This window comes from Doryrhamphus excisus, unplaced genomic scaffold (genome assembly GCF_037039965.1).
Source record: "Doryrhamphus excisus strain RoL-2023G ecotype Guam unplaced genomic scaffold, RoL_Dexc_Guam_v1.1 HiC_scaffold_97, whole genome shotgun sequence".
Taxonomy (NCBI): Eukaryota; Metazoa; Chordata; class Actinopteri; order Syngnathiformes; family Syngnathidae; genus Doryrhamphus; species Doryrhamphus excisus.
In genome coordinates, this window is record NW_027621886.1 from 8,778 (window position 1) to 20,554 (window position 11,777).

The 11,777-nt window shown below is 54.1% G+C and overlaps 5 protein-coding genes across 5 annotated transcripts; 4 read left to right on the forward strand and 1 right to left on the reverse strand.

The window, feature by feature from the left end:
* Window positions 1–2,502, forward strand: LOC144898108 (DNA gyrase subunit B-like). Its single transcript, XM_078788985.1, has one exon. It carries the CDS (start codon window positions 1–3, stop codon window positions 2,500–2,502), a length of 2,502 nt encoding a protein of 833 aa, XP_078645111.1.
* A 2,537-nt stretch (window positions 2,503–5,039) lies between these two features.
* LOC144898109 (aminodeoxychorismate/anthranilate synthase component 2-like) lies at window positions 5,040–5,639 on the forward strand. Its single transcript, XM_078788986.1, has one exon. The coding sequence runs from the start codon at window positions 5,040–5,042 to the stop codon at window positions 5,637–5,639; it is 600 nt and encodes a 199-aa protein (XP_078645112.1).
* Window positions 5,640–5,675: 36 nt separating this feature from the next.
* On the forward strand, window positions 5,676–7,409 carry LOC144898110 (apolipoprotein N-acyltransferase-like). The gene has a single exon (XM_078788987.1). The coding sequence runs from the start codon at window positions 5,676–5,678 to the stop codon at window positions 7,407–7,409; it is 1,734 nt and encodes a 577-aa protein (XP_078645113.1).
* A 53-nt stretch (window positions 7,410–7,462) lies between these two features.
* LOC144898111 (putative PIN and TRAM-domain containing protein Lmo0234) lies at window positions 7,463–8,368 on the reverse strand. The gene has a single exon (XM_078788988.1). The coding sequence runs from the start codon at window positions 8,366–8,368 to the stop codon at window positions 7,463–7,465; it is 906 nt and encodes a 301-aa protein (XP_078645114.1).
* Window positions 8,369–8,781: 413 nt separating this feature from the next.
* Window positions 8,782–10,755, forward strand: LOC144898112 (arginine--tRNA ligase-like). Its single transcript, XM_078788989.1, has one exon. The coding sequence runs from the start codon at window positions 8,782–8,784 to the stop codon at window positions 10,753–10,755; it is 1,974 nt and encodes a 657-aa protein (XP_078645115.1).
* Window positions 10,756–11,777: the final 1,022 nt, after the last annotated feature.

An 11,777-nucleotide genomic window follows, 5' to 3' on the forward strand; every position in this document is an offset into this window, starting at 1 on the left:
ATGCGCGAAGTTGACAAAGTCGAAGGGGAATACGGTACCGACCAGATGCGGTACATGACCGATTTGGAACATGTACGCGAGCGATCGGGCATGTACATCGGCGACACGGGGACCCGTGGTTTGCACCATCTGGTGTCCGAAGTTGTCGATAATTCGATCGACGAAGTCATGGCGGGACATGCGTCGGTTGTCCATGTCACGATCAATTCAGATGGTTCATGTACCGTTGAAGACGACGGACGGGGCATACCGGTTGGAATGGACCCCAGTATCGGCAAAAGTTCACTCGAAGGGGTGATGACCATGCTGAAATATGGCGGAAAATTTGACAAGGATGCCTATAAAACATCCGGGGGTTTACACGGTATTGGTGTCAAGGCGGTTAATTTCCTTTCACAATGGTGTGAAGTTCAGGTTCAGCGGGATGGATTGATTTATCAACAGGAATATGAACGGGGCAAACCGGGCGGTCCGGTCAGCGAAATTGGCAGGAGCCGGCAGACGGGTACCAAAACAACATTCAAACCCGACCCGGAGATGTTCGGAACTCACAAGTTTGAATTTGACGTGCTGCACAAGCGATTGCAGGAACTGGCGTTTCTCAATCGCGGTGTCAAGATCGTTTTTACCGACAGCCGGAACGACAAGACTGAAAAATTCCAGTTCGAACAGGGCATCGTTCAGTTTGTCGAGTATTTGAACCGGACAAGCGATGCGTTACACAAAGACGTCATTTACATCGACGGCGAAATCGATGGCAGTGTGGTCGAAGCAGCATTTCAATATGCCGAAGAGTACACTGAAAATATTCATTGTTACGTCAATAATATCAATACGATATCCGGCGGAACGCATCTCGATGGATTCCGTGATGCCTTGCGACGGTGTTTGAACAATTACGGTAAAAAGGAAAAAATGTTCAAGGACGTCGTTCCCAGCGGTGAAGATTTCCGCGAAGGACTGACGGCGATTATTTCGGTAAGAATCGCTGAACCTAAATTTGAATCGCAAACCAAGGTCAAATTAAACAATCCGGAATTGAAAACGATTGTCAATTCAGTGGTCAGCGATCACTTGAAAATTTATCTCGAAGAAAATCCGCAAATCGCCAAACGGCTGGTACGCAAGGGAATTCTGGCAGCCGAAGCCCGTGAAGCGGCCCGCAATGCAAAAAAATTACTCCGCGATCGTAAAAGTGTTCTTGGCGGCGGCGGATTGCCTGGCAAATTGCGGGATTGTTTGAGCAAGGAAGTCGACAAGTGCGAATTGTATCTGGTCGAAGGCGATTCGGCCGGCGGCAGCGCCGAAGGCGGCCGATTGAAGGAATTCCAGGCGATTTTGCCGCTGCGAGGAAAAATTATCAACGCCTACAAAGCCCGGGAAGACAAGGTCCTGGCCAATGAAGAAGTCCAGTCAATGATCGGCGCGATCAACGTCGGAACCGGTCCCGATCAGGACTTGAGCAAGTTGCGTTATAACAAGATCATCATCATGACCGATGCCGACGTGGACGGCTCTCATATCCGCACGTTGTTGCTTTGTTTCTTTTATCGACAAATGCACCGGTTGATTGAAAACGGCCACGTCTACGTCGCACAACCGCCGCTGTTTCGTGTCAAGAACCGCAATCAGGTGGTTTATGTTCAAAGCGAAGAGGAAATGCGTAACCAGTTGCTCGAGCGGGGACTTGAAGATTCAACGTTGCAAACAGAAACCGGACAGAACATTGCCGGTGATTCAATGCGAAAATTGTGCCGGACACTCGCGACGATGGAAGATTCCATTGTCGCGTTGGAACGACGGGGCGTTAATTTGCGAACCCATGCTCAACGGATCGATTCGCAATCCAACAAATTGCCGATGTACCGGGCTGAAGTCGACGGACAGGAACACTGGTTTTCATCGCGTGACACGATGAAAGCGTTTATCGAAACCTGGCAACTTGAAAACGGCCACGATCCCGAATCGGACCGTCCATCGACCCACCCTGCACCAGGTGACCTTGCGGCAGACCCCGAATCAACCAATGGCCAGGCTTCGGGCGAACTGGCGGACCGTTTCGCGGATCGGAATCGGATCTACATGACCGAATTTCACGAGGTTCGCACCATCAATTCGGGGCTCAAGGATTTGTCCGAATTCGGGATGACCATCGACGCGTTGCTGGCACAGGAACGAACCGGACTTGAGCAACCCCGGTTCGTTGTCAAACGAGGCGAAAACGAAATTCCACTTGGTGATTTACGAGGGTTGCCAGGGGCGATTCGCAGTGCGGGCGAAAAAGGGCTGACCGTGGCCCGGTTCAAAGGTCTCGGTGAAATGAACGCCGAAGAGCTTCGTGAAACAACCCTCGATCCGGAAAATCGCACCTTGATCAAGGTCAACATGGAAGACGCCGGTGCGGCCGACGAAATGTTCCGGGTACTGATGGGCGACAAAGTCGAACCTCGCCGTGAATTCATCGAACAACATGCGTTGGACGTCAAAAACCTGGACGTTTAAACACGTTGGTGGTTCATGGAACATCCGACGGAAAAAACCGATCAAATATCCGCCTGGATCAGTTTTCAACTGGTACGGCACCGTAAGGGCTTGCTTGTTGCGTTGGTGTTGCTCGGTGGCACCAGCTGGTGGTTGTCACGGTACATCGAATTTGACCGGTCAATCGAACGCATGTTCGCGCCCGGGAGCGAGGTTCTCGAACCGTACCAACGACTGAAAAAAAATTTTGGCGGTAATCAGATCATCATCGCCGCCTATGAAGACCGCGATTTGCTGGCCCCCGACGGATCGGGTATCGCCGGATCAAACGGGTGGCCGACGAGATTCGTTCAGTCAACGGAATCCGCCAGGTGTTCTCGCTGGCCGATCTGAATGCGGCCCTGGCACAGCTTCAACGGATCAGCCGGATGGCCCGAAACCCGGCCCAGTGGCGAACGTTGCGGGACCCAAAAAAAATTCAGTCGTTGCTGACGGACCAGCCATCGGATAACCACCGGGCGATCGTCGATCCGGAAAACGCGCTGGCCCGGCATTTTCGAACGATGTTTCAAGGCTTTACTCACAGCGCCCGATGGAACCGTGGCAACGGTGATTTGCATCCTGCAATCCGATGACCCGCCTGATCCGGCCGATCGCGGTGCGGCGAGCGGGAACCGACCGCCACAACGACGGGACCTGGTCGATTCGGTGCGTTGGATTATCCAAAAAAAACCGCATGGCCATTTGACCGGCGAACCGGTAATGGAAGTCGATGGATATCGATACGTCGAACGCGACGGAAAACGCCTGGGGATCCATTGTGCGGTGTTGATGTCATTGGTGATCGTCTTTTTTTTCCGATCGCTGCGCTGGGTGGTGGTGCCACTTGGCGTGACTCAGTTGACGGTGTGGCTGACCCGGTCGGCATTGTGGCTGTGCGGTTATCAAATGAGCCTGGTCAGCAGCATGTCGACGGCGATCATCATGGTCATCGCGGTGGCGACCAGCACGCACGTGATTGTCCGGTTCGGTCAGGCGCGAGCCCGCGGAATTTCACCACCCGACGCCATGATCCATTCCATCGGCTGGTTATGGTGGCCGGTCATTTGGTCGGTGACCACCGATGCGGCCGGATTTGCGGCGTTGATGGCAGCTCATGTGGTGCCGGTCCGCGATTTTGGTTTCATGATGGCGACCGGTTCGTTGCTGGTGGTGATCAGTTTGTGGCTGGTCGCGGTTCCGTTGGGCTTGCTCGGCCGCCTGGATGCCGACCCCAAACTGGTATGGGGGCAACGCCATCTGGCGAGCGCACTGGCTGGCAGTTCGTCGGCCATTGAACGTTGGCCGTTGCGCACCGCTGCGCTGACCTTGCTCGTTGGCGGATCGATTGCTCTGGGAAATCTGTTCTTGAAAGTCGAATCCGACTTCATAAAAAATTTCCAGGCGGACACACCGATCGTCAACAGTTATCAATTCGTTGAAACCCGGCTTGGCGGTGCCGGGCTGATTGACCTGGTCATTCCGGCACCGAAAAAACTGAACCAGAATTATTTGAACCGGGTGATGGAACTGGAAAACGAATTGCGGGCGATTCGCGGTTCCAAACAGGAATCGGCGACGTTAACCAGCGTTGTCAGCTTGGCGGATATCGACGAAGCTTCGTCGCGGGTGCCGATCATCCGCCTGATTCCTCTGGCGGTGCGGTTGGCGGTGATCGAGCGGTTGATGCCCGAACTGTACGATACGATGGTGGCCCGGGAACTGGACCAGGGGCATCGATATTTTCGTTTGATGCTGCGGACCCGACAACAACAAAGCAACCGCGAAAAACACGAACTGCTTGACCAGATCAAACAATTGGCCGACAGAAAGTTTCCACCGATTCCGGCCGGACGAGCAACCGCGCGGCTACCGGGCGACGATTCATCCCAAAGCCCGACGACATCACGGCCGGCCGAAGTAACCGGTTTTTTTGTGTTGTTATCAAAACTGGTGCATGGCGTGTTGCAGGACCAGTATCGGACTCTGGTAACGGCGATCGGCGCAATTTTTCTGGTGATGTCCGTCGCTTTTCGCAGTTTTCGCCTGGCGGCGATCGCGCTTGTGCCCAATTTGTTTCCCGCTGCGGTCGTATTGGGCGCAACGGGCTGGCTGGGAATCCGGGTCAACATGGGCAGCGCCATGATCACAGCGGTATCATTGGGGTTGTCGATCGACAGTTCGATCCATTATTTGTGGTCGTATTCATCGGCGCGGAAAGCGGGTTGCTCACCCAACCAGGCCGTTGCCGAAACTCAACAACAAATCGGACCGATACTGATTTTTGCAACCATCGCTTTGGTGACCGGTTTTTCGTCGCTGGTGTCGAGCGAATTTATTCCAACCCGCTATTTCGGTACGCTTGTTGGCGCGACGATGCTGGGTTCTTTATATGGGAATCTGGTGATTCTGCCGACATTGTTATATTTGTTTGACCGGGCGCCACCGCCGGCCACGCCGGAAATCAGCGACGATTGATCCCCGAACACCTTGACCAACAGCCACCTGGCCCACCACTTATGATTTTGTTAATCGACAATTACGATTCGTTTACGTACAACCTGGTGCATCGCATCGGTGAAATCGATCCGGAAGCGGATGTCCACGTTCATCGCAACGATGAAATCACAATCGACCAGGCGCTGTCGACGAAACCGACCCACGTGATTATTTCGCCGGGTCCGTGTGCGCCCGACCAGGCGGGAATTTCGATCGAATGTGTCAAGCGATTTACCGGAAAAACTCCGGTCCTGGGTGTCTGTCTGGGCCACCAGGCAATTGGTTCGGCCGGCGCCGCGGACATTGTCCGCGCCAGCGAACTGTATCACGGCAAGACGGATGAAATCCGGCACAACGGACAAGGCATTTTCCGTTCGTTGCCGAATCCGATGATCGCCACGCGATACCATTCGCTGGCGATTCAACCGGCGACGTTACACGCGGATTATCGCATGACCGCATGGGCGCTTAACGACGACGGAACCAGTGAAATCATGGCGATTGAACACTGCAAGTTTCCAACCTACGGCGTTCAGTTTCACCCGGAAAGTTTTCTGACCGAATCCGGGCCACAGTTACTTGAAAACTTTTTGGCCACCGCGCCACTTGCGGCTTCATAAGAAGCCTTCGATTCAATGATGACGCAAAAATTTTCGATGGCGGAAAATGACGTGCCCCTGGAATCCCGCGCAAAACCATCATCGAAAACGGCGGTGACCAACACAAAAGATGGCCTGGCCAACGGACGTGGTTGCCATTCGTTGTGGATCGCTCTGGCCGGTTCGGTGTTGTTGTGGGCGTCGTTCGATCCGGTTGGCTGGTGGCCGCTGGCGTTGATCGCCCCGGCTCCGTGGATATTGCTGGTGTTAAAATCATCGCCCGGGCCATTGTATTTGAAGCTGTGGTTGGCCGGTTTCGTCTATTGGGCGGCCATGCTTTATTTTATTACGCTGCCGCACTGGTTCGGATGGGTTGGCTGGCCGGTTGCCGCCGCTTATTTCGCGTTTTATGTGCCACTGTTTGTCGGTTTCGCCCGGGCGCTGGTTCACCGGTTCAACGTTCCTGCTACGGTGGCCTGTCCCGTCGCCTGGGTGGCGGCGGAATGTCTGCGCGCCCATGTCATTACCGGGTTTGGGATGGCCATGTTGCCCCATGCGCTGTTTCGCCAGTTGTGGTTGATTCAAACGGCTGACCTGGCCGGTGGGTACGGAACCAGTTTTTTGATGGTCATGTTCACCACCGCCGGAGTGCGAATCGTGATGCACCGGCGAAATATCCGATGTTCGGCCGGATATGGCCTGGTCGCCGCGGCCACGGCAACGTTTGTCATCGTTTACGGCCAGATGCGGCTGTTCGAAAAAGCACCGGGAGGATCCACAAAAGGGCTGAAAATCGCGATCGTCCAGGGGTCGATCGATACGGTATTTCCGAAAACAGAACCCGAAAGAAACGAACACTACCGCCGACAATACGAACAATATCGTGAACTGACATTGGCGGTGGTTCAACCGGAACACCAGGTGGATTTGATCGTCTGGCCCGAGTCAAAATTTCCGTGGCCGATATTACGGGTCGATGACGATCCGAATCGCCAACTGAATCGGCAACAACGGCAAATCGTCGACGCATTTCGGGAAATGAACGCCCGGCTGCCCAAACAGTTGCATGCGATTCAATCGACATCACCTGATTTGGTGGGTGGGGCCAGGCGGTCGTTGATACCGATGTTGACCGGTGCCCACGAAATCGATCCGGTCAATCAGTTGCAGTACGGATCCGCCGTTTTGTTTGATTCTCGGGGAAACATTGTCAGCCGTTATCAAAAAATGCACCGGGTGATGTTTGGAGAATACATACCTTTTGGCCAGTGGTTTCCGGTGCTTTACCGGTTCTCACCCTCGGGTCCGATGACCCCTGGCGATGCACCGGTAGCGATGCGCATCGGCGGTCAACGCGACGGGGCGGAACTGACAATCATGCCCAACATCTGTTTTGAATCGACCGTGCCTCATTTGATCCGGCGACAATTGAACGACCTTGCCCGATCGGGCAAGGAACCCGATGTGATCGCCAACCTGACCGATGATGGCTGGTTTTTCGGGTCGAACTGTCTTGATCTGCACCTGGCGTGCAACGTGTTTCGCAGCGTCGAATTGCGGAAGCCAACGGTGGTCGCGGCGAACACCGGGTTTTCAGCGCATATCGACGGCAACGGACGTTTGATCGCCGTCGGCCCACGCCGGGCGACACAGAATTTGTTGGTATGCGTTGAACCCGATCACCGGTTCAGCTGGTACCGGCAAATCGGTGACACCCCGGCTTGGATCTGTGTTGTGGTCAGTGCGTTGGGTGTGTTGGTCAGCCGTTTGGACAGGTTCAGGCCCCGATAAACCGCCCTGAACTGGCGAACCGGTTTTGATGTTCAGAAATTGTCAAGAACGGTTTATCTGGTACCGGCACGGCTGGGCGAATCCGGCTCTTTCGTTCTGACGAATTTTCCGAACACCATGCGGCCGGACGGTTTTTGCAAAATGCTGGTGATGCAAATGATGACTTCTTTGCCGATATGATCGCGTCCGTCATCGACGACAATCATCGTGCCGTCTTGCGTGTAAGCCAGCGCCTGGCCGGCGTTTTCGCCCGGCTTGACCAAATGGACGGCCGTTTCCTCGCCGTGAAAAAAAATCGGCTTGAGGGCGCCGGCGATTTGATTCAGATTGATGACCGGGATGTTTTGAACCAGGGCGACCTGGTTCAAGTTGAAATCACCAGTCACGATTTTGGCGTTCAGTTCCCTGGCCAGGGCCAGCAGTTTGGCGTCGACCGGCAAATCGTTGCTTTCGGGCAACTGTTGATCGAAAATTCTCAAATCGATTGCATCGATCGATTTTATCTGGTTCATCACGTCCAGGCCGCGCCGACCTCGTTCCCGTCGGTTTCGGTCGGAGCTGTCCGCGATCGCTTGCAATTCCGCCAACACAAAACGAGGAACCACCAACGGGTTGTCCAGAACGTTCGTGTTGAGCAAATCGACGATCCGGCCGTCAATAATCACGCTCGTGTCGAGCACCAGTGGACGGGTGCCCTTCAACTCCCGGTTGAATTCAACATAAGGAATGATGAAGCGAAAATCACCCTGCGTCTGCCACAACAGGCTGATACAGACGTACACCAGTCCGATTCCCAGAAACATGGACAACAACGATTGCAATTCCCGGCCCGCTTCATCGGCATAGCCTTCAAAAAAAGGCCGGAACACCAAAGAAACCACAAATGTCAGAAAAACGCCGACGATCGTCCCAAAGTAAACACTGGAAATCAATTCAATTCGCTTCCGGCGAAACGCCATGTCGGTCAATATCACCAAGGTGGCACACGACACGGCCAACGGCACCGTCCACCAGGCGTTGAACATTCGGAACGTCGAGTTCCACATCAACGAAACTCCGGCACCCGCAGCAGTCGCAATAAAAAACGCTCTTAAAACCCACAGCGCCATCACAGTTCCAATTCACGCGAATCAATCACGATATTTCAAGCGAGCCAATCGAAGAAATTATACGAGCTTTCGTGATCAGCCGCTGCCCGGTACTTTTTTATCACCAGGCTGCGGAAAATAACGACCCAAACGGGTCTGGCGGCGGCAAACCGCTGTCGCCAAAAATCGTTGCCGGATTGACAAATTCGCCGATGTCCCGATAAAGACAACCAAAACGGGCATTTTGGGTCCCGTCTGCCAACCTCGTACCGGCCAACGCCGACATGAATGCATTAAACGAGCTTAAAGCGCGCTTTCGCGCGGCTGTTGAAAAATTGACCGACCAGGACCCGCAACCGTTCCTGGAAATGATCCGGCCGGCGCAAGATTCCCGTTTCGGTGACTACCAGGTCAATATGGCGATGTCGCTTGGAAACCGACTGGCGAAACCAGCCCGCGATGTTGCTGAGGATCTGCTGGCGGCGGCGTCGATCGATGATTTTTGCAGCGATGCTGAAATCGCCGGACCAGGATTTATCAACATTGTCATTGATGACAAATGGCTCAAACAAAAACTGTCGGCCGTTTTGAACGATGAAAAACTTGATGTCAACCGGAACCGGCGGCAGGCGACGTATGTCATCGATTTCAGTTCGCCCAATGTGGCCAAACCCATGCACGTCGGACATATCCGCAGCACGGTAATCGGTGACGCATTGGCCCGGATATTGCGGTTTGTCGGCCACCGCGTGATTACCGACAACCATCTGGGCGATTGGGGAACCCAGTTTGGCATGATTATTTACGGCTACAAACATTTTGCCGACGACCAGGCGTACCGACACGATCCGATCGCCGAATTGTTACGGCTGTATCGACTGGTTCGTGAAATCACCGATTTTCATGCGACGGTCAAACGACTGCCGGATGCCGAACAGGAACTCGACGCTGCGGCGGACGAATTCAAACAACTTGACCGGCAAGCCCGGCCCGACGACAAGGCGGCGGCAAAGAAATGGCGCCGCGAAACCGCTCGGGCGTCAGAACGACTGGCGGAAATCGAACAAACCGTTGCCACCATGCGGGCCAAAATCGCTGCCGTCCAGGCGTCGCCTGAAAAAATGGAACGGTTCGGAAAACATCGCGACATCGGTGACCAGGTGCTGGCGGAAACCGCGCGGTTGCACGCCGGTGATGTCGAAAATTTAAAGCTGTGGAATGAATTTTTGCCCGCCTGTCGCCGTGAAATACAAACCGTTTACCAGCGATTGCATGTCGAATTCGATCATGAACTGGGCGAAAGTTATTACCACGATCGATTATCGGGTGTGGTGAAGCAATTGACGGCGAAACAGGTCGCCCGGCCAAGCGACGGGGCGATCTGTGTTTTTCTTGATGCCTTTGACACGCCGATGATCGTCCAGAAAAAAGACGGTGCATTTTTGTATTCAACCACGGACCTGGCGACGATCCAATACCGGCACGAACAATGGCGGCCCGATGCCATTTTGTACGTCGTCGATCATCGTCAACACGAACACTTTTCGAAACTTTTTGCCGTCGCCCGAAAATGGGGTTTTGACCAGATCGATCTGCGGCACATTTCGTTCGGCACGATTCTTGGCAACGATGGCAAACCGTTTCAAACACGATCAGGAGAAACGGTCGGGTTACAAGGGCTGCTTGATGAAGCCGTCAACCGGGCCAGGCAGGTCGTGAACGCATTGGACGACCAGAACCCTGACGGGCCTCAACTGGACGATGTGGCGCGAACCCAAGTCGCCGAAATGGTTGGTATTGGCGCCTTGAAATACGCCGACTTGTCGCAAAACCGGACGTCGGATTACAAATTCAGTTATGACAAAATGGTCAATTTGAAAGGTAACACCGCAACATATCTACAGTATTGTTACGCGCGGGTGCAAGGCATTTACCGTCGCGGTGGGATCGGGCCGGAAAATCTCACCGGCACGCTGGAATCATTCACGTTTGAACACAACGATGAACGACACCTGGCCTTGAAAATCTGTCAGTTTGGCGAAGCGATCGATGAAACTCTGGTGGATTTCAAACCGAACCTGCTGGCTCAATATCTTTACGAACTGGCCAACGCTCACGCGTCGTTTTTTAACTCATGCCCGGTTCTTTCATCGACAGGAAATTTGCGGCAAAGCCGGTTATTGTTGTGCGAATTGACGGCCCGTACAATCAAGACGGGTTTGTCACTGTTGGGTATCGATGTGGCCGACCGGATGTAACCCGACGGGCTCGGTGACGGCCCGGTCGGATGATTCGGGCAACGGGCGGTGCAGAAAGAAAACCGGGAGCCAGCCGCGGGGATGACATTCGAATATGCCGATCAGGTGATTCATGGCGATGCCGCAACAACGCTGTCCCGGTTCCCCGACCAATGCATCGATTGCGTCATCACCAGCCCGCCCTATTTTCGCCAGCGCGATTATGGTGACGACCGGCAGCTGGGCACCGAAAAAACGGTTGATGATTACGTGAAAAACCTGGCCGACGTGTTCGCGGAATTGCACCGGATTCTCCGGCCGAGCGGTGGCGTCTGGGTCGTGTTGGGCGACAAATATGTAAACAGCGGTTTGCAAGGCGCGCCGTGGCGATTTGCGTTGTCGCTAATCGATGCCGGGTGGCTTTTGCGCAGCGATGTAATCTGGCACAAACCCAATGCGATGCCTTCGCCGGTGAAGAATCGCCCGACAACCGATCACGAGTACGTGTTCTTTTTTACCAAATCGACCGTTTACCATTACGATGCCGATGCGATTCGTGAACCGCATGTCACGTTCACAAAACACAGCCGGATGAAAGGTGGACGGAAACATTTTGGTAAAACGGGCCGGACGCCCGAGCAAGGCAAAAACAAGGGAAACGCAAATTTGCATCGCGGTCGCTGGGATCAGGCGTTTCACCCGCGCGGCCGCAACAAACGAACCGTCTGGTCGATACCGTTATCCAAAAACCGGGAAACTCATTTTGCCGTATTTCCCGAACAACTGGTTGAAATCTGTATCCGTGCCAATTGCCCACCGGCCGGGATCGTTCTCGACCCGTTTCTTGGCAGCGGCACGACCGCGATTCTGGCGCAGCGGCTTGGCCGGCGATATTGCGGCATCGATTGCAATGAAAAATATGTGGCGATGGCCCGGCGGCGCCTGGCAGGACACGATCATTGACCACCTGGCCAGGCGGTGGCTACAACAGCGAATCGTTGGTGAAATTCAGGTTAAAACCCTGATTGGGAAATACTGCGTAA